We start from the raw sequence: 25,454 nt of genomic DNA on the forward strand, positions 1-25,454 counted from the left end.
AAATGTGTAAAAAATGACCGGTGAAATCCAAAAGGTGCACTTTGGAATATCTGCCCCTTTGCCCACCTTGGCTGCAAAAAAGTGTGACACATCTGGTATCGCCGTACTCAGGAGAAGTTGGGGAATGTGTTTTGGGGTGTCATTTTACATATACCCATGCTGGGTGAGAAAAATATCTTGGTCAAATGCCAACTTTGTATAAAAAAATGGGAAAAGTTGTCTTTTGCCAAGATATTTCTCTCATCCAGCATGGGTATATGTAAAATGACACCCCAAAACACATTCCCCAACTTCTCCTGAGTACGGCGATACCAGATGTGTCACACTTTTTTGCTGCCAAGGTGGGCAAAGGGGCACATATTCCAAAGTGCACCTTTCAGATTTTGCAGGCCATTTTTTACACATTTTGATTGCAAGGTACTTCTCACACATTTGGGCCCCTAAATTGCCAGGGCAGTATAACTACGCCACAAGTGACCCCATTTTGGAAAGAAGACACCCCAAGGTATTCTGTGAGGGGCATGGCGAGTTCCTAGAATTTTTATTTTTTGTCACAAGTTAGCGGAAAATGATGATTTTTTTTTTCTCTTTTTTCCTTACAAAGTCTCATATTCCACTAACTTGCGACAAAAAATAAAAAATTCTAGGAACTCGCCATGCCCCTCACGGAATACCTTGGGGTGTCTTCTTTCCAAAATGGGGTCACTTGTGGCGTAGTTATACTGCCCTGGCAATTTAGGGGCCCAAATGTGTAAGAAGTACCTTGCAATCAAAATGTGTAAAAAATGGCCTGCGAAATCCGAAAGGTGCCCCTTTGCCCACCTTGGCTGCAAAAAAGTGTCACACATGTGGTATCGCCGTACTCAGGAGAAGTTGGGTAATGTGTTTTGGGGGGTCATTTTACATATACCCATGCTGGGTGAGAGAAATATCTTGACAAAAGACAACTTTTCCCATTTTTTTATACAAAGTTGGCATTTGACCAAGATATTTTTCTCACCCAGCATGGGTATATGTAAAATGACACCCCAAAACACATTCCCCAACTTCTCCTGAGTACGACGATACCAGATGTGTGACACTTTTTTGCAGCCTAGATGCGCAAAGGGGCCCAAATTCCTTTTAGGAGGGCATTTTTAGACATTTGGATCCCAGACTTCTTCTCACACTTTCGGGCCCCTAAAAAGCCAGGGCAGTATAAATACCCCACATGTGACCCCACTTTAGAAAGAAGACACCCCAAGGTATTCAATGAGGGGCATGGCGAGTTCCTAGAATTTTTTTTTTTTTTGCATAAGTTAGCGGATATTGATTTTTTTTTGTTTTTTTCTCACAAAGTCTCACTTTCCGCTAACTTAGGACAAAAATGTAAATCTTTCATGGACTCAATATGCCCCTCACGGAATACCTTGGGGTGTCTTCTTTCCGAAATGGGGTCACATGTGGGGTATTTATACTGCCCTGGCTTTTTAGGGGCCCTAAAGCGTGAGAAGAAGTCTGGAATATAAATGTCTAAAAATGTTTACGCATTTGGATTCCGTGAGGGGTATGGTGCGTCCATGTGAGATTTTATTTTTTGACACAAGTTAGTGGAATATGAGACTTAGTAAGAAAAAACAAAAACAAAAACAAACAAAAAATTTCCGCTAACTTGTGCCAAAAAAAATGTCTGAATGGAGCCTTACCAGGGGGGGGGGGGGGGGTGATCAATGACAGGGGGGTGATCAATGACAGGGGGGTGATCACCCATATAGACTCCCTGATCACCCCCCTGTCATTGATCACCCCCCCTGTAAGGCTCCATTCAGACATCCGCATGATTTTTTACGGATCCATGGATCCATGGATCGGATCCACAGAACGCATGCGGACGTCTGAATGGAGCCTTACAGGGGGGTTATCAATGACAGGGGGTGATCAGGGTAATCAGGGTGATCACCCCCCCTGTCAGGCTCCATTCAGACATCCGCATGATTTTTTACGGATCCATGGATCGGATCCACAAAACGCATGCGGACGTCTGAATGGAGCCTTACAGGGGGGTTATCAATGACAGGGGGGTGATCAGGGAGTGTATATGGGTGATCACCCGCCTGTCATTGATCACCCCCTGTAAGGCTCCATTCAGACGTCCGCATGTGTTTTGCGGATCCGATCCATGGATCCGTAAAAATCATGCGGACGTCTGAATGGAGCCTGACAGGGCGGTGATCAGGGAGTTTATATGGGGTGATCATGGGTGATCAGGGGTTTATAAGGGGTTAATAAGTGACGGGGGGGGGGGGGGTGTAGTGTAGTGTGGTGTTTGGTGCTACTGTACTGACCTACCTGAGTCCTCTGGTGGTCGATCCTAACAAAAGGGACCACCAGAGGACCAGGTAGGAGGTATATTAGACGCTGTTATGAAAACAGCGTCTAATATACCTGTTAGGGGTTAAAAATTTCGGATCTCCAGCCTGCCAGCGAGCGATCGCCGCTGGCAGGCTGGAGATCCACTCGCTTACCTTCCGTTCCTGTGAGCGTGCGCGCCTGTGCGCGCGTTCACAGGAAATCTCGGGTATCGCGGGAGGACGCGTATATGCATCCACCCAGAAGAGCAGGACCGCCAGCAGGACGCAATCCTGCGTACGGCGGTCCTGAGGTGGTTAAAGAGGACCTTTCACCTAAAAAAAAAAATATTTAAACTAAGACTATAGCGTTACTTACATGCCCCCATGATTTCTTGAACGTTAATTCTTTTTTCATTCTGTGCCCCCGTTTGTCCGCTATGCCCCCCGGAATAATTCCCACCGTCTATGCTAATGAGCCAGCCTTAAATGGGCTGGCTTTAAAAGTTCTCCCGGTCGTGATAGACGAAATCGCTCCAGTTCTCTGAAGTCTCGCGAGAACTGGAGCGTCTTCTCCCTGGCTAAGAGCGGAGCGCGCTGATTGGATGCGCTCCGTGCCAGGGAGAAGATGGAAGGCACGACCGGGAGAACTTTTAAAGCCAGCCCATTTGAGGCTGGCTCATTAGCATAGACGGCGGGAATTATTCCGGGGGCATAGCGGACAAACGGGGGCACAGAATGAAAAAAGAATTAACGTTCAAGAAATAATGGGGGCATGTAAGTAACGCTATAGTCTTAGTTTAATTTTTTTTTTTAGGTGAAAGGTCCTCTTTAACCTGTATCAACACCTAGCCCCAGAAACAGGTTACTAGAGAATATTTAAAAATAATCTCTCCAAAGGGAGACTGTGGGGTACAACCCCTCTTACCCCTCCCAGGAGTACCATGACGGCTTCTGCATGCTACTCCTGTGCTTCCCCTTCCTCCTGCACGTCGACGGACACCATAGAGGGGAATCTGGAAGGATAGCCTGGCTGTACTGGGCCAGGCTGTATCCACTTCCAAGTTGGCTGGCCGCCGTCCCCTTTTACAGGCCGCGCACTGTTTCAGTCCCTCCCCTTCCCTGACTCGTGTGGAACACACACACACACACACGTCACTTCCGGCGCGCCTGCTGGCTGCGCGCTGGAAACAGGACCTGCGGGAGCAAGTCGAATCGGTGAGCCAGGGACAGGATGCTTTTCTCCTCCCTGCGGAACTTCGCCCGGCCGCAGGCATGAAGGGAATGAGGTGGCCGCCAGGCATCCCCCCCATGGCAGAAAAAGGGGACAGAGAAATACCGGACTTTTCAGCGGCTCCTAATGGAGACTTACGCCGTTAGGGACCGCCAATAGGTATAAAAGAGACCCTGGAGGCCCTGCAGCCCCTGACAGATCCGAGAAAGATCCATCCCCCTGTCCTAAGGACAGGAAACGGGAAGAAACTGAGGATGGAATATGGAGAACCCCATTTAAAATCTGGGAAGTTCCTGTTTCCTGTCCGGAAGGGGGAGGATCTCTCACAGGTGCTGTCATGGGGCGTAATGAAAAGTGAAATTATGAAATTTCATCTACATGTTCCTTTAATTCTTTTGGAACACAAAGTGTTAAAGTTTTTTAAATCAGTTTTGAATACATTGAGGAGTGTAGTTTCTAAAATACAAAACAATTCTTTGTGGGAACATAACTGAAACCTACTCAAAGAACGCCACACATATATAGTACAAAAAACATCTTTATTAAATGTCCACAAATAGACATATACTATTAGTATCAAAGACAATTATAAAAACATTGCAGATAGGTGCCATGATGGATAATGTACCCCACCAGACTCCAAACTGGCTAATGTGAGGTTATTAAATACTACGTGTGCAATATTAATAGTAACAAGTCCAGCAAGCGGAACCCCTAAACATATCCTATGTAATATATATACCCAACCAGGGTTGATGTCTGGGGCCAACAATCTATAAACAAAAGTACCAAATAAAGGTCGCTATATAATATGAAATTGATCAGATTCAGACATCAAGATAATGGAAATAATGTGAAAAGGGAGCAGCTGTATCTCATCCGGTCCTGAAGACCATGATCACATTACAACAGTACAAAAACAAAAAGCAAATAACAGTTAGGCCGAATGCACATGGCCGTGGAACACGGTCGCAAGTGGTCCGTGGTATCCCGGCCTGGCATCCTGCTGACAGCAGGAGCGCACGGCGTCATTGGTTGCTATGACGCCATGCGCTTCATGCCGCCGCTGCACTACAGTAATACACTCGTATAGATCATATGAGTATTACTGTAGTGCAGCGGCGGCATGAAATGCATGGCGTCAGAGCAACCAATGAAGCCATGCGCTCCTGCTGTCAGCAGGATGCCAGGCCGGGATACCACGGACCGCTTACGACCGTGTGCATTCGGCCTTAGACACATACCAATTCAGAGCTGGAGAGGGCTTGAAAAACCCCAACTTACGTTTCGACACGCTTCTTCTGGGGGAGTCATCCCTGCAGCCCTCAGCTGTTCTGGCGCAGCTCTGACAGCCCTCAGCTGTTCTGGCGCAGCTCTGACACCCCGCAGCCCTCAGCTGTTCTGGCGCAGCTCTGACACCCCGCAGCCCTCAGCTGTTCTGGCGCAGCTCTGACACCCCGCAGCCCTCAGCTGTTCTGGCGCAGCTCTGACACCCCGCAGCCCTCAGCTGTTCTGGCGCAGCTCTGACACCCCGCAGCCCTCAGCTGTTCTGGCGCAGCTCTGACACCCCGCAGCCCTCAGCTGTTCTGGCGCAGCTCTGACACCCCGCAGCCCCCAGCTGTTCTGGCGCAGCTCTGACACCCCGCAGCCCTCAGCTGTTCTGGCGCAGCTCTGACACCCCGCAGCCCTCAGCTGTTCTGGCGCAGCTCTGACACCCCGCAGCCCTCAGCTGTTCTGGCGCAGCTCTGACACCCCGCAGCCCTCAGCTGTTCTGGTGCAGCTCTGACACCCCGCAGCCCTCAGCTGTTCTGGTGCAGCTCTGACACCCTGCAGCCCTCAGCTGTTCTGGCGCAGCTCTGACACCCCGCAGCCCTCAGCTGTAGTGGAAGGTGCTTGGTACTACAGCCTGATGTCAATGGCAGCAGCACTTCAGTGACCAGCTCTCTCCATTACACAGGTTACATAGCTGTGTAGTACTGGTGCCAGAGCTACATCCGGACAGCTGATCAGTAGGACCCCTGCCGATCCTGAGAATAGGCCATCACTTAAATGCTGGACAACCCCTTAAAAACAATGTAGAGAAGCTGTGGGATGCTCATCTGTGAGTACACCGGCACTCAGCAGGTTCAGTGTGTCACTGCAGAGTATTAACACTTTCAGTTAGTCATCAGTTGGTATTCGTTACTTCTACAAGTTCTTGGGCAGCCAGGGCACTATAACAACACAGGTTCATGGGCTGCGGGGAAAAAAAAAGGATGAAAAAATTCTGGCATTAGCAGCTTTATATCTATCCAACACACAGCCCCATATCAGATACATCCCTCCCTTCAGCCCCCTCCAACGTACAGTCCCACGTAAGAAGCATCACTCATCTCACTACAGTCTCCTCCAACCTACAGCCCCATGTAAATAACATCACTCTTCTCCCTTCAGTCCCACGAAAATAATGTCACTCTCTTTAGTCTTCAACAAACAGTCCCATGCAACAATAAAATAAAAATCACTGCCCCTCCATTCATCTCCTTCTAACATACAGTTCCATGTAAGAAAGATCACCATAACATCCCTCCTTCAGTCTTGTCCAACACACAGCCCCATGCAAAAAAAAATAATGACTCAACTCCAAAAAACAGTCCCATGACCCCTACGTAAAAAATAATAATACCACTGCCTCCCTTCATCCACCTGAAAAAATAGCCCCACCTAAACGCAAAACCATCGCTCCCCTCCACAGTCCTCACACAACAGCCGCGCTCACTCCGTCCTCACCCACGAGCACTGGTGTTTCTCTTCCTTATTCTGGGAGGCCCCGCCCATTAGACAACGAGACCCCGCCTCTTCCTATATTCTACCTACCAGGAGCAACTTGCATTCTAGACACGACGAGATACAACAGCTGCCGGCAGGGGGCGTTGTTGGATGTAATTTATGCTCCAGACGCCTGCAGAAAACCTCTATTGATCCTGCGTCTCTGCTGCGTGACGTCACATATCCTTAGCCACCAGGTCGCCGGCTGATGACGTCAGAGAAGATGAAGCGGGTATAGGCGGCGCAGTGTGCTGAGGTAACTGGCGGGATGACGGTGTGATACGTTCTCATGTATGTCACGGTTCACTCTACTGTCCATTCATGTCGTGATAGATTAGGGTTATAGGAATGCGCCATAGATTACAAGTGGAGGTTTCTAGAAAAGTATCTTGTGATACCTGCTGTTTTAGTAATAGTTTAGATATTGGGATGAGAATAAACACTATATATATATATATATAACATTACATATATAGAGCTAAATGCAATATACTGTCTGTTTACTGCAGGGATGAAAACCTTCCCCTTAAAGGGGTTGTCCAGGTTCGGAGCTGAACCTGGACAGCCCTCCATTTTCACCCCGGCAGCCCCCCTGACATGAGCGTCGGAGCAGTTCATGCTCCGATGCTCTCCTTTGCCCTGCGCTAAATTGCACAGGGCAAAGGCATTTTTCTGAGTTCCGGTGACGTATCGGGCTCTCTATGGGGCTGACAGGAACCCCGGTGACGTCACCGGCACTGATGGGCGGGATTTGGCTCTGCCCTAGCCAGTAAAACGGCTAGGGCAGAGCTAAAGCCCGCCCCTCAGAGCCGGTGACATCACCGAACACACCGCTGGGCGGAAGTTACCGCCCGGCAGTGTGTTATTGAAAACACAAGAGCCCGTGCCCTGGAGCGCATCGGAGCATGAGATGGGGGTTGTTCACCAGTGGGGACCTTTTCTACAAACCCCTCACCCACCGGCTGTTACTGCATCAGTCATGTGTCACCCATGTGTAGGGTGGCCACTTGCAGAACCCCAAAAAGGAGGACATCGTACCGGGGACAGTGGCGCACAACATTATACAGATACTATTATCAACAGAATGTAAACATTATACCAGCACGCTCCATCTCACTGTATACACGAAGATGTATAACTTATACCAGCTGTACATATATAATTATATACAGGAGATACCCGGGTGATACCAGCTGTACATATATAATTATATACAGGAGATGCCCAGGTTATACCAGCTGTACATATATAATTATATACAGGAGATGCCCAGGTTATACTAGCTGTACATATATAATTATATACAGGAGATGCCCAGGTTATACCAGCTGTACATATATAATTATATACAGGAGATGCCCAGGTTATACCAGCTGTACATATATATTTATATACAGGAGATGCCCAGGTTATACCAGCTGTACATATATAATTATATACAGGAGATGCCCAGGTTATACCAGCTGTACATATATAATTATATACAGGAGATGCCCAGGTTATACCAGCTGTACATATATAATTATATACAGGAGATGCCCAGGTTATACCAGCTGTACATATATATTTATATACAGGAGATGCCCAGGTTATACCAGCTGTACATATATAATTATATACAGGAGATGCCCAGGTTATACCAGCTGTACATATATAATTATATACAGGAGATGCCCAGGTGATACCAGCTGTACATATATAATTATATACAAGAGATGCCCAGGTGATACCAGCTGTACATATATAATTATATACAGGAGATGCCCAGGTTATACCAGCTGTACATATATAATTATATACAGGAGATGCCCAGGTTATACCAGCTGTACATATATAATTATATACAGGAGATGCCCAGGGTATTCAAGAATATGTTATACGGTATAACATCTTGTATATAGCAGGGCTGTGGAGTCTGGGGCAATTTTGGGTACCTGGAGTTGGCAAAAAATGAACCGACCCCGACTCCTACTAAATTTAAATTGGAATAAAAAAAAGCACGTGTAAATGTCCTAATTCACAAAAAGTTATAATTAATTGAATACATTTTTCGCCCTATAAGACGCTTTTTGAGGAGGAAAATAAGAAAAAAAAATATTTTGAACCAAAAGGTGTGCTTTTGGTGGGTTTTGAACTAATGGTGGTCTGTGGATGGCACTGTTATGGAGGGGATCTGTGGATGGCACTGTTATGGAGGGGATCTGTGGATGGCGCTGTTATGGAGGGGATCTGTGGATGGCGCTGTTATGGAGGGGATCTGTGGATGGCGCTGTTATGGAGGGGATCTGTGGATGGCGCTGTTATGGAGGGGATCTGTGGATGGCGCTGTTATGGAGGGGATCATTGTGGGGGCATCTGTGGATGACACATATATAGCATTTTATCTTATGTGTCATCCACAGATCCCCCCGCCATAACAGTGTTCCTGTGTAGTGAATGGGGGCCGGCATCTGTTTCTGTAATGGCAGCGGGGCCCGGTGGCTGCTTCATTCATAAAGTGGGCGGAGCAGGCGCGTGACGTAGTGAGCTACGCTACGAGCGCCCACCTGGCCTCCTTACTGCCAAGAAGTTAGTAGTAAGTAGTACAGCGCTAGATTTAGGATGATTGGAATACTTTAACAATACCCACAAGTTAGATATGATTACCGTATACTACAGTGAGCGGGGCCCGGTGTAGTAGAATACAGCAGAAGATCAGCCCACAAAGGAGAAGGCAGCGGCTTCCTAGCCAGTAGTTCTGTGGTAATGACATGTATGTTGCCTTTCTTTCCTTTTAGGCCTCATGCACACGGCCGTGTCCCACGGCCGAGAGCGGTCCGTGGTAACACGGCCTGGATTCATGTTTTCATTGGTTGCTATGACGCTGTGCGCTTCATGCAGCCGCTGCTGTACAGTAATACACTAGTATAGTGTATTACTGTACAGCAGCAGCTGCATGAAGCGCACGGCGTCATAGCAAACAATGACGCCATGTGCTCATGCTGTCAGCAGAAAACCCGGCCGGGTTTCCACGGTCCGCTTTCGGCCGCGGAACACGGCCGTGTGCATGAGGCCTAAGGAATGTATAAAATACATTCACATATTAAATACAGGGGAGTCGGAAGTACCAAAAACAGAGGAGTTCGGAGTCGGACCATTTATCTACCGACTCCACAGCCCTGGTATATAGTGATATGGAGCATGCTGGTATACCCAACCACCTCCTGTATATAATTATATATGTACAGCTGGTATAACCTGGGCATCTCCTGTATATAATTATATATGTACAGCTGGTATAACCTGGGCATCTCCTGTATATAATTATATATGTACAGCTGGTATAAGTTATACATCTTCTTGTACCAGAACAGCATGTATAACTTATACCAGCTCATATATATATAATCATACAGAGGATACCAAGGCCAGATGGTAACTAGTAGTACCACCTGGGCCCAGTGTGGGCTGGAGGCAGGCTGGGCCCAGTGTGGGCTGGAGGCAGGCTGGGCCCAGTTTGGGCTGGAGGCAGGCTGGGCCCAGTGTGGGCTGGAGGCAGGCTGGGCCCAGTGTGGGCTGGAGGCAGGCTGGGCCCAGTGTGGGCTGGAGGCAGGCTGGGCCCAGTGTGGGCTGGAGGCAGGCTGGCCCAGTGTGGGCTGGAGGCAGGCTGGCCAGTGTGGGCTGGAGGCAGCCCAGTGTGGGCTGGAGGCAGGCTGGGCCCAGTGTGGGCTGGAGGCAGGCTGGGCCCAGTGTGGGCTGGAGGCAGGCTGGGCCCAGTGTGGGCTGGAGGCAGGCTGGGCCCAGTGTGGGCCTGGAGGCAGGCTGGGCCCAGTGTGGGCTGGAGGCAGGCTGGGCCCAGTGTGGGCTGGAGGCAGGCTGGGCCCAGTGTGGGCTGGAGGCAGGCTGGGCCCAGTGTGGGCTGGAGGCAGGCTGGGCCCAGTGTGGGCTGGAGGCAGGCTGGGCCCAGTGTGGGCTGGAGGCAGGCTGGGCCCAGTGTGGGCTGGAGGCAGGCTGGGCCCAGTGTGGGCTGGAGGCAGGCTGGGCCCAGTGTGGGCTGGAGGCAGGCTGGGCCCAGTGTGGGCTGGAGGCAGGCTGGGCCCAGTGTGGGCTGGAGGCAGGCTGGGCCCAGTGTGGGCTGGAGGCAGGCTGGGCCAGTGTGGGCTGGAGGCAGGCTGGGCCCAGTGTGGGCTGGAGGCAGGCTGGGCCCAGTGTGGGCTGGAGGCAGGCTGGGCCCAGTGTGGGCTGGAGGCAGGCTGGGCTGAGTGCCTGAGAGTGCTGCTGCCTGGACCTGGCTGGCGAGGGTGGTTTTAACAGTCGGGTGAGTGACTGAGTGTGTGTACACTGTACTGTAGTCTGTACAGACTCTGTAGACAGAGACTGGGTAAGTATGGCAGTGGCAGCCCCCGCGGTCTCTCCATCTCCCGTCGTCCTCTGTTCCAGGTTTTAAAAAACAGAATTGGCCAGTGCTGCGTGCAGCAGCTGCAGCACTGATGACGTTGTGAAGTCACGATCCAGTGCACTGTGATCTGGACGTGCTGCGAGGCCTGCCTCCTGTCGGGGATACTTAAAGTGACCATGTCTGAGCTGGAGACTGTTGGCTTAAAGGGAACCTGTCACCGGGATTTTGTGTATAGAGCTGAGGACATGGGTTGCTAGATGGCCGGTAGCACATCCGCAATACCCAGTCCCCATAGCTCTGTGTGCGCTCTGTGGTGCGGATGCGGGCCCATTGACTTGAATGTGTTCGATCCTCAAAATACAGCAAAAGATAGGACATGTTCTATATTTTGCGGTGTGGATTCACAGACCCGAAAGCCTGCAGAAGTAGTGCTGTTGTGCGCTTCTGATCTGTGCCTCAGTTCCTCAAAAGATAGGACATGTCCTATCTTTTGGCGGATAACAGACCCATTCAAATCAATGGTTTGGCATTTACCATGGAGTGCACATGGCCAGTGTTTGGGGTCCGCAGCACGGCCATACAGTCGTGTGAAAAGGGCCTTAAGTCAGAAACAACATAGCACCACAATGAGAGCTATGAAAATAGCAGAGCTCTGGCTCACTCCGCTATTTGCCGGACAAGGTGACTAAAAAAATGAGGAACCGCTTTAAAAAAAAAAAAAAATCTATTATATGACGTACACCGTGCAGGAACATTTTTAAATATTTTAGTTATTCAGACGTTCTCGGATGCGGTGATACCTGATATGTGTTATAATGTTTTTTTTTATTTTTTTTTTATTTAGATTTTTTTTATATGTAAAATTGGGAAAGGACTGATTTCTACTAGGGCTCATGCACACGAACGTATTTTCTTTCAGTGTGCGTTCCTTTTTTCTTGCGGACCCCTTTACTTCAATGGGTCAGCAAAAAAAAATAATGAAGTTACTCCATGTGCATTCCGTTTCCTTATGTCCGTATTTCCGTTCTGCAAAAAAATAGAACATATCCAATTTTTCTTTGTAGATTTGTAGTATATATTGGAGGCGTGGCGATCTCCAAGCAGTCATGCACACCTGACCAGTTAGTCTGCCCTGGAGGCTGGTTTTAAAGTCAGTATAAAACTGAGTCTGCTTATATACAGTCATGTGAAAAAATTAGGACACCCTTTGAAAGCATGTGGTTTTTTGTAACATTTTTAATAAAAGGTTATTTCATCTCCGTTTCAACAATACAGAGAGATTAAAGTAATCCGACTAAACAAAGAAAACTGAAGAAAAGTCTTTTCAAGATCTTCTGTAAATGTCATTCTACAAAAATGCCTATTCTAACTGAGGAAAAAGATAGGACACCCTTGCCCCTAATAGCGAGTGTTACCTCCTTTGGCTGAAATAACTGCAGTGAGACGGTTCTTGTAGCCATCTACCAGTCTTCGACATCGGTCTGAGGAAATTTTACCCCACTCCTCAATGCAGAACTTTTTCAGCTGTGAGATGTTTGAGGGGTTTCTTGCACGTACAGCCCTTTTCAAGTCACCCCACAGCATCTCAATGGGATTCAAATCTGGACTTTGACTTGGCCATTCCAGGACTCTCCATTTCTTCTTTTTCAGCCAATCTTTGGTTGATTTACTAGTATGTTTTGGGTCATTGTCATGTTGCATGGTCCAGTTCCGCTTCAGCTTTAATTTTCTAACTGATGGTCTCACATGTTCTTCAAGCACCTTCTGATACACAGTAGAATTCATAGTGGATTCTATGATGGTGAGCTGACCAGGTCCTGCTGCAGCAAAGCAGCCCCAAACCATGACACTTCCACCTCCATGCTTCACAGTTGGTATGAGGTTCTTTTCTTGGAATGCTGTGTTTGGTTTACGCCAAACATGTCCTCTGCTGTTGTGTCCAAATAATTCAATTTTGGACTCATCTGTCCAAAGAACATTATTCCAGAAGTCCTGGTCTTTGTCAACTTTATCTCTGGCAAATGTCAGTTTGGCCTCGATGTTTCTCTTGGAAAGCAAAGGTTTCCTCCTTGCACACCTCCCATGCAAGTTAAACTTGTACAGTCTCTTTCTGATTGTAGAGGCATGTACTTCTACATCAACAGTAGCCAGAGCCTGCTGTAGTTCTCGAGATGACACTTTAGGGTTTTTGGAGACCTCTTTTAGCATCTTGCGGTCTGCTCTTGGGGTGAACTTGCTGGGGCGACCAGTCCTGGGCATGTTGGCAGTTGTTTTGAAAGCCCTCCACTTGTAGACTATCTTCCGGACAGTGGAATGGCTGATTTCAAAATCTTTTGAGATCTTTTTAAATCCCTTCCCAGACTCATAGGCTGCTACAATCTTTTTTCTGAAGTCCTCTGACAGCTCTTTTGCTCTCACCATGGTGCTCACTCTCACTTCAACAGTCAGGAGCACACCAAACTAAATGTCTGAGGTTTAAATAGGGCAAGCCTCATTCAACATGCAGAGTAACGATCTACTAATTATGTGCACCTGGTGTGATATACCTGTGTGAGATCTGAGCCAATTTAAGAGGGAATACATGTGAGGGTGTCCTATCTTTTTCCTCAGTTAGAATAGGCATTTTTGTAGAATGACATTTACAGAAGATCTTGAAAAGACTTTTCTTCAGTTTTCTTTGTTTAGTTGGATTACTTTAATCTCTCTGTATTGTTGAAACGGAGATGAAATAACCTTTTATTAAAAATGTTACAAAAAACCACATGCTTTCAAAGGGTGTCCTAATTTTTTCACATGACTGTAGCACTAGGGCTGCAGTAAACGAATATTTTTGTAATCGAGTATTCTATCGATTTATATTTCTCGATTCATCAAGTAATCTAATAAGAAAAAGCTACTTAAAATAACGTACGTAATTAGGTATGTATAAAGTTATTGGTTTGAAGGGGTTAATAACTTTATACATGCCTAATGCCAAGGTGCTTCCATTAACCCCTCCAAACCAATAACTTTATACATGCCCATTGGGTTTGGAGGGGTTAATGGAAGCACCTTGGCATTAGGCATGTATAAAGTTATTGGTTTGAAGAGGTTAATGAAAGCACCTTGGAGGTGCCTTCATTAACCCCTCTCTAAACCAATAACTTTATACATGCCAAGGTGGTGCTTGCAGCCTCCATTAACCACTCTCTCTCCATCTGCCTCCCCCCAGCCTCTGATCTGCTTGCCCCCAGCCTCTGATCTGCTTGCCCCAGCCTCTGATCTGCCTCCCCCCCAGCCTCTGATCTGCCTCCCCCCCAGCCTCTGATCTGCCTCCCCCCCAGCCTCTGATCTGCCTCCCCCCCAGCCTCTGATCTGCCTCCCCCCCAGCCTCTGATCTGCCTCCCCCCCAGCCTCTGATCTGCCTCCCCCCCAGCCTCTGATCTGCCTCCCCCCCAGCCTCTGATCTGCCTCCCCCCCAGCCTCTGATCTGCCTCCCCCCCAGCCTCTGATCTGCCTCCCCCCCCAGCCTCTGATCTGCCTCCCCCCCCAGCCTCTGATCTGCCTCCCCCCCCAGCCTCTGATCTGCCTCCCCCCCCAGCCTCTGATCTGCCTCCCCCCCAGCCTCTGATCTGCCTCCCCCCCAGCCTCTGATCTGCCTCCCCCCCAGCCTCTGATCTGCCTCCCCCCCAGCCTCTGATCTGCCTCCCCCCCCCAGCCTCTGATCTGCCTCCCCCCCCCCAGCCTCTGATCTGCCTCCCCCCCCCCCAGCCTCTGATCTGCCTCCCCCCCCCCCAGCCTCTGATCTGCCTCCCCCCCCAGACTCTGATCTGCCTCCCCCCCCAGACTCTGATCTGCCTCCCCCCCCAGCCTCTGATCTGCCTCCCCCCCCAGCCTCTGATCTGCCTCCCCCCCAGCCTCTGATCTGCCTCCCCCCCCAGCCTCTGATCTGCCTCCCCCCCCAGCCTCTGATCTGCCTCCCCCCCCCCCCAGCCTCTGATCTGCCTCCCCCCCCCCAGCCTCTGATCTGCCTCCCCCCCCAGCCTCTGATCTGCCTCCCCCCCCCCAGCCTCTGATCTGCCTCCCCCCCAGCCTCTGATCTGCCTCCCCCCCAGCCTCTGATCTGCCTCCCCCCCAGCCTCTGATCTGCCGCCTCCCCCCCAGCCTCTGATCTGCCTCCCCCCCCAGCCTCTGATCTGCCTCCCCCCCCCAGCCTCTGATCTGCCTCCCCCCAGCCTCTGATCTGCCTCCCCCCCTCCCCCCAGCCTCTGATCTGCCTGCCCCCCTCCCCCCAGCCTCTGATCTGCCTGCCCCCTCTGGTAACGCAACCCCCCCCCTCCCTCCCCAGTATTAATCATTGGTGGCAGTGGCCACAGGGTCCCCCTCCTCCCCCCCATCATTGGTGGCAGTGGCAGTTCCGATCGGAGCCCCAGCAGTGTAATGCTGGGGCTCCGATCGGTTACCATGGCAGCCAGGAGTCACGCTACTGAAGCCCTGGCTGCCATGGTATGTTAGTGAGCAGAGAGCAGCGCATTATACTCACGTGCGCTGTGGCCGCCGGTCGCTCCTTCTTCTGTCTGTGCGGCGGATTGCTAATGCTTACAGCATTAGCAATGCGCCGCACAGACCTATGAGAAGGAGCGACCGCCGGCCACAGCGCACGTGAGTATAATGCGCTGCTCTCTGCTCACTAACATACCATGGCAGCCAGGGCTTCAGTAGCGTCCTGGCTGCCATGGTAACCGATCGGAGCCCCAGCATTACACTGCTGGGGCTCCGATCGGAACTGACACTGCCACCAATGATGGGGGGGAGGAGGGGGACCCTGTGGGATATGGCCGGCACAGTCATTGGTGGCGCAGTGGCCACAGTCCCTCCCCTCCTCCTCCTACTCTGTCCTCATTGGTCTTCAGCGGCAGCCGCGCACAGTGGGGAGGGAGAGACTCCCTCCTCCTCCTCCTCCCTCCTCTGTGCCGGCCGGCTCAGTCCTGCCTCTCTGGCCTCCGGAGGACACGGAAGCGGTGAGTGAGACGCTTAATTTCACTCCCGCTCCGTGATCACGTGATCTAAACGATTCCTCGATGCAGGGAAACTGCATTGATTTAATAGAGTTATTCGAATAATCGTTTCAGCCCTATATAGCACCTACCAGTAGCCATTTGGCTCCAGGAGAAGTATATAGTGGGCTCAGCATGCATGTTGGTACTTGCATCCCTGTATCCGATGAAATCTGTAATGGCACCGGACGGGGTTAAAAGCAGAGTATGCTTGGCGTGCATGCTGTACCTGCGCTCCCTGGACTTTATGTGGCTGTCATGGCCCATAACAGGTAGGAACTAGTATTAGGCACCACTCATAGAGGCGACCTTGACGTGGTGAGTGGCTTATTACGCTTTGGCCAAAATGTACACCAATGCCTTATTCAACATCCAGCATAAAGGCAGGGCAGAGTACTGGTTTGCAGAGTTCGATTGCATTTGTGTTTTTGCGTTCATATCCTATTATTGGCCGCATTACGGACAAGGATAGTACTGTTCTATTAGGAGCCAGCTGTTCCGTTCCGCAAAATACGTAATTCACACGAATGTCATACGTATTTTTTGCAAATTTGTTTTTTGCGGACCGCAAAATACATATGGTCGTGTGCATGAGCCCTTAGGGCAGCAGTTCTCAACCTAGGGGTCGCGACCCCTTTGGGGGTCGATCGGCCCTTTCCGGGGGGTCACCTAAGTCTTCCTATTGTGGGCCGCCCGCACAACGGCAGCGGCCCCTTATCCTCGCGCACAGGAAGTGATGTCCTATCACTGCCTGTGCTTGAAGGAGCCTGACGTCTGGACGGGTAAGTCGGGCCGCCTGTCTGCTGAGGTCCGAGTTTTTTCGTTAATAACACCGCTGCTGAGCACCAATGATTTAATTGAGCCTGGCTGAGCCTGGCTAATTTTATTTTAATTATTTGGCTGAGCAAGGCTTAATTTATTTGGGAGGGACATGAAGCACCGCTGATTTATTTATTTGGGGGACCCTGAGCACTTCTGATTTATTTATTTGGGGGACCCTGAGCACCATTGATTTATTTATTTGGGGGGGGGACCTGAAGCACTTCTGATTTATTTATTTGGGGGACCCTGAGCACTTCTGATTTATTTATTTGAGGGGTACTGTGCGCACCACTGATTTATTTTTTAGGAGGTATTTGTTGTTTATTATTTATTTTAAAGTTATTTATTTGGTTTACAAATATTTTGTATTTATGCTAAAGTTCTGTGGTTATGAATGAATACATCCTGCATATCAGATATTTACATTACAATTCATAACAGTAGCAAAATTAGTTATGACGTAGCAAGGAAAAAAATTTAATGGTTGGGGGTCACCACAACATGAGGAACTGTATTAAGGGGTCACGGCTTTAGAAAGGTTGAGAACCACTGCTTTAGAGGATGCTGGTAAGAAGCCAAGAAGCGCATGCTTCAGGGTTTTTGAGCTTTCAGATGCCGTGATCACACTTTAATGACCACGATGCCGTGATCACGCTTTAATGACCATGATTGGCATTATTGACGATTGCGGTCATTAGCCGCAGGTCTCTGCTGTTTGAAACAACAGAGACCCAACGAACATAGCCGTGCGCCAGGCGCCATGTTTACCCATCTCTCCAGCGCCATATATGTACCGTGCTGGTAGTGAAAGGGTTAAAATTATGTTTTTCTTTTGTTGATCTGAGGCTCCTTTCCCGAGTTATGATACTTTTTAATTAATTTGCAAATTAGACTTCTGGTTTAATCAGGGCATCACCATTGCTCCCGTTGCTTTGATTGACAAATGAGGGGAGGGCAACAGACAGGAGAGGAGCTTGGGTGCGACAAGAGCAGTGGTGACTCTGTCATTGCACCAAAGGCCTAATTTGAAAATTAATAAAAAACTCAAACAGATCAACAAAAGAAAATCAGCATTTTAATCAGGTGAATCACAGCTATGTGTCTATGCAAACAGTTTGATACGTAGGTCGCTGGTGACAGATTCCCTTTAAAGAGAGCCTGTCATCTGTGTGAACTTTTAAGTCTACATACCTCCATCATTTGGTGCTGCTCCCCGAGTCCTCTTTTATTTTTTTTGTAGCCCCCTTGTTCCCGAGTTATCAGTCCTCCTGCTCATTGGACAGCGTCAGAGAAGTGAACATCACTCCCCCTTGGGAAATGAGTGCTGATGGCCATGTCCATTGGCTAACCCCTGACTAATTAGCATAACGAGAGCAACAAAGAAAGAAGCCACCAAGGAATCGGGTGAGTTGCACCAATTGATGGAGGTATGTAGATTTGAAAGTTTAGACAGGGAACAGGGTCCTCTTTAACTCGTTGAGGCGCTGTCATCATGAAATACAATGCGATCTGCAAGCAGAGTGTTAGAGAGCAGGAGGAGCTGAGCAGATTCATATATAGTTTTGTGGGAAATGATTCACTAATGTATTTATTTATATCTCTGCTTTTTCTAACTAATTGTGTTATCAACTTTTTTTATGTAGGCATCTCATCATGCCATCCTGTGTTGTGCGTGGTTGTGTTTGCACATGGAAGAAGCGTGATCCTTCTATAATTCTTCATTGTTTTCCAAAAGAACCTGAAAAAATCAGGCATTGGCTGCAACAGACTGGACAATATATCACAGATCAATATGACATTGAACTTGATAAAATGGTTGAGAAAGTATATCTTGGAAAAGTATGTAACTCCTATAGAATGTGTTCCTTACACTTCACAACTGACAGTTACTACTATGATGGTGATCGGAAGCTTTTAAGAAAGGATGCTGTTCCTTCTGTTTTTAATAAAATAAAGCCATCTACGGGGTCGGGACTATCAAGCACTTCTAATGATCAACACATCCGTTCTGCTCTACCTGCTGGTAGCCATAAACCATCCATCACTAGTACAACACAAACATATCGGGTTCCAGTCCATAATAAGGCATCCTCACAACCCACCACTCAGAAAATGACTTTAGTTCCTGTGGTTCCTCAACATGTTTTATTTCAAGCCTGTAGAATTAGGAAAAAATCTAATTCAGACAGGTCATTCCATACTTACTCAACTTCAGCCACTACGTTTGAGGACATGCAAAAGCATTCTGCCTTATCTTGTGTAAGTCTGACATCATCCGTATTGAGACCTTCTGCCTCATCCGTTTTGGAAGTACCAGTGTCATTATCGTCTGTCCAACAGAACACACCTGCAATTTCAGAATATACAGTATCACCCCATAGTGGCAAACTGAAAAAACCAAGACCAGCTTCCACTGCCAAAACTCTATCTTCCACCAAATCTTCCTGTCCAACAATATCATTATCCTCAGTGTCAAGTCCAGGAATCTCTAATTCTGGATCTGGCAAGTCACCCTACAAAACTTTGACAGCTTCACAAATTCCTTTGACTGTTGGTGCAACACAGCCGTGTTCCATGACAGTTCTTCCGGTTTCTGGAATAGTGTCCTCTGTGACACAGACATCAAGACCAACATCAGGTTTGGCACAGAAACCACCCTCTATATCTGTTGTCAATATTCCACTTGACACACCCTCTTCACAACCTGTAATCCCTGGTTGTCAGCCACCTTCAAAAAAAAGAAAACTGGAGGAAAATATTGTTTTCTTTGACAACCGTAATGCATCCTCTTATGGTTCAAGTGTTTTGCCTAGTCATTGTATGAGCCAAACATCTAATGCAGGTAAACTTTATTTTGTATCAACCAATGCCCCATTGGTTCAACCAACTTGTCTAATTCAGAAGCCTAAAATGGTTGACAAGGGTGTCAACACAGATTTCTTAATAAATAGAAAAGGCTGCTGTTGTTTTCCCGCAGACTCAATGCATAGAAAAAGAAATGCACAAACACAAACTAAAATACATAGAAAACATTGTAAAATCATGTGCAGCTTAGTTCCAAGTGAACCAGCTAATGACTTGGAATCAACCTTATCTCATGTCAGCACAGAAGATGTAGGATTTAGTGATTGCAGTTCTTCCAGGTCAAGTGACTGTGGTGATGATCCATATGACATTTTGGAAAACGTTAATTTAGATTTTGTTAAAGTTGAAGTCTTAGAAGATTCTGAAATAGATATATCTGAAGAAGCTTCTTCACATGATTATAAACAAGAAGTCCAGATCAAAGAAGAAACTGAATCATCTGCAGGGCATGCAGTTGTATCTCCAACACTTCATAAAAGGACCTGTACATTACCAGATTTTGACATCAGCACAGTGAAATTAGAACAGGATATAAAAACAGAAGAGGATCAATTTCAAATTTCTAGTTCCATACAAAAAATCACTAACTTCGTACCACAAATTCCCAAAATTGAAAGGACTTCACCCATTCCAAATGAACCATTGGCCCGGGTTTGGCGAAATCCAACTTCTTGGGAAACATCTGCCATACAGACTGATGGACTAGAGGACCTAAATGACTCCTCGTTCTATATCAATGAAATGAGTGAGGATGAAGATGAATCATTCTTACTTCCAAGTGATGCAGAAGATGAAGACGACATAAAACCTGTGTTCCAGGACTTGGATTCACCAGTGGAGAATCCTGTTGAAGAAGAAAAGTATATTGTTTTTGAATCCTGTCTGAAAAAGCTAATAATGATGATCCCGTGTAGGTCAGAAACAAAGTGTATGTCACCACTTACACAATACAGAAAAGAAACCATTGGATCCTATTTGTCTATAGAAGTTCGTTGCAGATCTGGTCATACAAGTTTACTATGGGAAAGCCAGCCAAGACATGGATATCAACCAATGGGAAATGTTCTGTTATCTGCCGCAGTGCTATTTAGCGGTTCAAGTTTTCTAAAATCCCAACATATGTTTAAATTGCTAAATTTGAAATCAATAGACAAAAGTACGTATTCTAAAACTCAGTCTATGTACCTGTTTCCTACCATTAATCATCACTGGAAGGAGGAACAAAAAGCAGTCATACAAAGTGTCCAGGAAAGACCACTTTGCTTGGCAGGAGATCAACAATTGGACAATCCTGGATTTTCTGCCAGGTACTCTATATACTCCATGATGGATGTGGCTAGCAAGAAAATTTGTTCATTTTCAGTACAGCCAGTTATTCCACAAGTGACATTAGAAGATTTAGAAAAAATAGGATTTCAGAAGTCTATGGGTGAGCTCCAAACTCTGAATGCTGAAGTGGAAATGATTGTTACTGACAGAAGTGTTGCTATTCAGGAACTTCTGAAGAACAATTATCCTGGTATCATTCATCAGTTAGATCTGTGGCACCTATCCAAATCAGTTGGCAATGAAGTTTTAATGGCAGCCAAACATAAAGACTGTGAAATCTTATATGAATGGGTGGAGGCAATCAGGAACCATATTTGGTGGAGTTCTTGCACTTGTTGTAAAAACCCAGATTTGTTAATTGAAAAATGGAAATCGGTTCTTCAGCATGTTACCAATGTTCATGAGTGGGGTGGTAATAGTGACTGTAAAGCGTGCCATCATCCACCTCTACCAGAAGAAGTGGTGAACAGTACAAACTGGTTGAAGATAGACTCAACTGCCCATGAACAACTCAAAAAAATAGTTGAAAATACCAGTCTATTAAAGGACTTAAAACATCTCTCCTTCCTCTGTCACACTGGAGAGTTAGAGATCTACCTTGCCACTTGCCTTAAATATCGTCCAAAGACGTTACATTTCTTCCTGGATTCTATGGTAGCACGGACACAACTCGCAGCCCTTGACCACAACAGAAATGTCTGTAGAGTTAAGGAATTTGTGAAAAATGCTTCAAGTGGAGATGCATTAAGTACTATGACACAGGGATTAAAAGCCTCGAAAGGCCAAAAGTCATGGATTTTAAAGGCTCTGTATCAACCAATTTGCCAACATTTTCTTTTTGACATCATGAATGATGTCATAGCATTTGTCAAAGAGGAGAAGACATTTCAATGACCAACTATTAATGGAAAAGCACCACTTAACAGTTTCGAAACAATCATTAGCTGGCCTTTTTATTTAATGTGTAGTTCATCTCCCAGAAAACCCTAAAATGCTATAACTTGCACATTTTGAATGATCAATTACAAAGTTGCTGTTACAACTATTTCCAGTGCCAGCAGATATCTCAAGTAATTTTATGTTCTATTTTTTATAAACCAATATGTTCTAATAAAATAGAGACAAGAAAAGTGTGTCCCAGCTGCTTACATTAGAGGTGACCACTTACCATAATGGTTTATAGAAAAATTTAAACCGTTATTTGATAACTAGGCCAGTTTGCTTCATAATTTTAAATTTTATTGGCTTTAGTAAGGCCTCATTCACACCAGCGTTCAGCCTTTCCGTTCTTCTGCTCCGTTATAGGAGCAGGAGAACGGAAAGGACGGATTGGGCACATAACTGAGGCGAGCGGAGCCTACGGACCCCATAGACTATAATGGGGTCCGTTAGGTTTACGCTCAGAAGATGATTTTGGAGCGGAGACAAAAGTCCTGCATGCAGTACTTTCGTCTCCGCTCCAAAATCATCTTCTGAGCGTAAACCTAACGGACCCCATTATAGTCTATGGGCTCCCTAGGCTCCGCTCGCCTCAGTTATGTGCCCAATCCGTCCTTTCCGTTCTCCTGCTCCTATAACTGAGCAGGAGAACGGAAAGGCTGAACGCTGGTGTGAATGAGGCCTTAATTATGTTGAACTCAACTAGCGAGTGTCCGCTTTATGGTCAGATGACATCCTTTGCTGTATGTACTGCTTCTGAGTCATCATCACTTCATCTGCTTTCTGAGCCGTATACATACTCCACAGTGTGCCTTCTGACTGGTATATGTGCATCATCAAAGAAGATTTAGTAGGGCTCATGGCATACATTAATATAATTTTTCCCTGGTAGGCAGCTGGGAAGAACCAACTACAATGTGACAGAATACCTTTCAAGAGACAAGAGAGACTGCAGCATACAGCCAAATGCATCTCCCATGTAGAATGTCTCTTCTTTTTTTTTATTAGATCTTTTTTATTTTTAACACAATAAAGTGCATTTTATACAATCAAGTACAAGTTTGTCTTCCTTTTTATGTCATAATTTGAACATGTATGGAGAACATTTCTTTAGTTATTGTTGACAGTTACAATTGTGATTGTATCCGATACAATAAACCCCACCTCCCATATCTAGCACCCATTCTGAAAAACGTTCCCACCAACTAGCACCCTTTTTTTTAAACCCTATGTATAATAAATTGTTGTGATAATTTGCCGCTCAGTGACGTTTGTGGTACTGCCTCTAGAATGTCATCCCATTGTTCTTTTGATATCTCTCTTACATCTTTTTCCCTTCCTTTCATTCTGGTTAGTGGGTGAGACTCAAGGAATTTGTCTAAGAGCATTTGATAAATTTGTGGAAATTATTCCCTTATTGTCCCCTCCCATAATCATTAAATGTAAAGTGGCATCTCTAGAGATCACAACCCTACTTTTTTTTTGTTTTACCATTGAGTTATTAGCATGCCTAATCTGCAGGTATTTATAGAAGCTCCTTCTTGGTAAGCCATAGGCCTCCTGTAAGTTAGAAAATGTTTGAAATATCCCCTTGTCTATCATGTCGCCTATTCTAGTCACTCCTTTATTCTGCCATGTTTGAAATCCCTTCAGAAGGAAAAATTCAGGAAGCATTCGGTTATTCCACAAGGGTGTATACTCGGTGACTCCGGTAATGCCTCTCAGTTGTTTAGCTTTTTCCCAAACTTTCCTCAACAATCTCAATAGCTGATTCCGTTCGTCTACCAGTGGTATTCCTGAACCTTCTAGCACCCACATGAGCTTTCCCACCCATTTTATGTCGTAATTTTTAAACCAGTCATGTCCGTTGTATCTGGGTCTATCCATCCCCTAAAGTGTTGTCATTGTGCTGCCAAATAGTATATCCAGGGGTTAGGCAATGCCAGTTCTCCCTCTGTTTTTGCATACTGTAGTGTTTCCAATTTAATTCTAGGGTGACCCCCTCCGCCAAACCAGCTCTCTAAAGATGGAATTGATCTTCTGGAACCTATCCAGTGGTAGCCAGACCGGTGCATTATGAAGTAAGGACGTATAATTATTGGGGCATTATGATCATTTTTAAAAGATTAACTCTCCCCACCACCGACAGAAATAACTTGCACCACACTTTGGTCTTATGTCTGAACTTAGAGAGCAATGGAGTTAAATTTAACCCATCAGGTAAAATATTAATCCCCAGATATTTGATGTTTCCCACACACGGTATATTATTCTTTATAGCAGTTGCAGAGGATTCCTGTCCATCCAGGAACATCAGTGCTAATTTATTCCAATTTATGGTTAGACTAGACATTTTTCCAAATCGATCAACCAGAGACATGGCTTCCGACAGGGATGACGACGTGTCCCCCAGGAACAGCCGGGTATCATCCGCATACATAGCTTCTTTGTTATTAATCTGTCCATATTGGAATCCCTTTATTTCTGGGGAACCCCACACTGCTGCTGCTAATGGTTCAATTGCTATTGCAAATAATAGTGTGGACAGTGGGCATCCCTGCCGGGTTTTGTCTAGCCAGTCTAAAAGCCGATGCTAGCCCCCCATTAGCACTGATACGTGCCCGTCTGAATATAATACCTTCACCCATTTTATAAAACACTGGCTAAAGCCCATGGCACGTAATGTACACCACAGATAACTCCACTCCACACTATCAAAGGGTTTAGCTGCGTCAAGTGCTAGCACTGCCCTGTCTCCTCTATTATCCGCCCCCATTTGCAGACTGGTGAAAAGTCTGCATATGTTAATGGAGGTGGATTACTGTGGCATAAAACCAATCTGATCTGGGTGTATTATGGTCAATATAACTTTATATAATCTCATCGCCAGGACCTTGTCCAATATCTTAACATCCGCCGCAAGCAACAAAATGGGCCTGTATGAATCCGGTATGGTAGGGTCCTTCCCAGGTTTAGGTATTACCACTATAAGTGCTTCTTGCATTGAAGCAGGAAGGGTGCCTAACTCTAAAGAAAAATGGAAAAGCTTCAATAACTCAGGGAGCAACACCCCCTGGAACTTTTTATATATCTCGACAGGGAGTCCATCGGTACCTGGGACTTTATCATTGGCCATATTTTGCAATGCTACTTCCAGTTCCTCTAAACGTATTGGGGCTTCTAGCGCTTCCCTTGCCACTGGTGATAATTTAGGCAAGTCAATCCCTTCCAAAAAATCTACTATTTCCGCCGCCGAACAGGAGATTTTTGATGCATATAAGGAGGAATAGAAGTTTTCCAAGATATCCAGGATACCCTCTGTACTTTTCCACCTCTGCCCTTGAGAATCTGCTAGCTCAGTAATATAATTTGACTCTTGGGCTCTAGAAATGACCGACAGTAAATGTCCCACTCTTTCTCCTTCTGCAAAGAAGCTTTGTTTAAAAAATAATCTTTTTCTGGGGGGGGGCGTGGCCTGGTTATGGAGGAGTTGAGACGCACGTTGCCTCGGCTCCTGCCCTTGGATCCCTAGAGAGACCTAAATTCATCTTTATACATCACCATTATCAGCATAATGGGACCCAAAAGACAGAAGAAGAATATACCCGCATCGCCCAGTCAGCCCGAAAACCCCATATCGCAGGGCATTGAGAAGTTTCTCACTCTCGGCGCTTGCCATCAGCGCCATCTTAATGGGATCCTCGACAGGACAGACC

General features: G+C 46.7%; 1 protein-coding gene across 4 annotated transcripts; it reads left to right on the forward strand.

Moving 5' to 3' along the window:
* The first annotated feature begins 6,445 nt into the window (after nucleotides 1-6,445).
* Nucleotides 6,446-22,088, forward strand: LOC122920577. Of its 4 annotated transcripts, none has more exons than XM_044270187.1 (2): nucleotides 6,446-6,625; nucleotides 18,249-22,088. In XM_044270187.1, exon 2 carries the CDS (start codon nucleotides 18,259-18,261, stop codon nucleotides 21,691-21,693), a length of 3,435 nt encoding a protein of 1,144 aa, XP_044126122.1. In that variant the 5' UTR covers nucleotides 6,446-6,625; nucleotides 18,249-18,258; the 3' UTR covers nucleotides 21,694-22,088. The 4 variants fall into 4 exon arrangements, with proteins under 4 accessions (XP_044126122.1, XP_044126121.1, XP_044126124.1 ...); XM_044270186.1 differs by lacking the exon at nucleotides 6,446-6,625 and adding an exon at nucleotides 6,627-6,660; XM_044270189.1 differs by lacking the exon at nucleotides 6,446-6,625 and adding an exon at nucleotides 17,577-17,688.
* Nucleotides 22,089-25,454: the final 3,366 nt, after the last annotated feature.

The sequence above is a fragment of the Bufo gargarizans genome, chromosome 10 (assembly GCF_014858855.1).
Source record: "Bufo gargarizans isolate SCDJY-AF-19 chromosome 10, ASM1485885v1, whole genome shotgun sequence".
NCBI classification, from domain to species: Eukaryota; Metazoa; Chordata; class Amphibia; order Anura; family Bufonidae; genus Bufo; species Bufo gargarizans.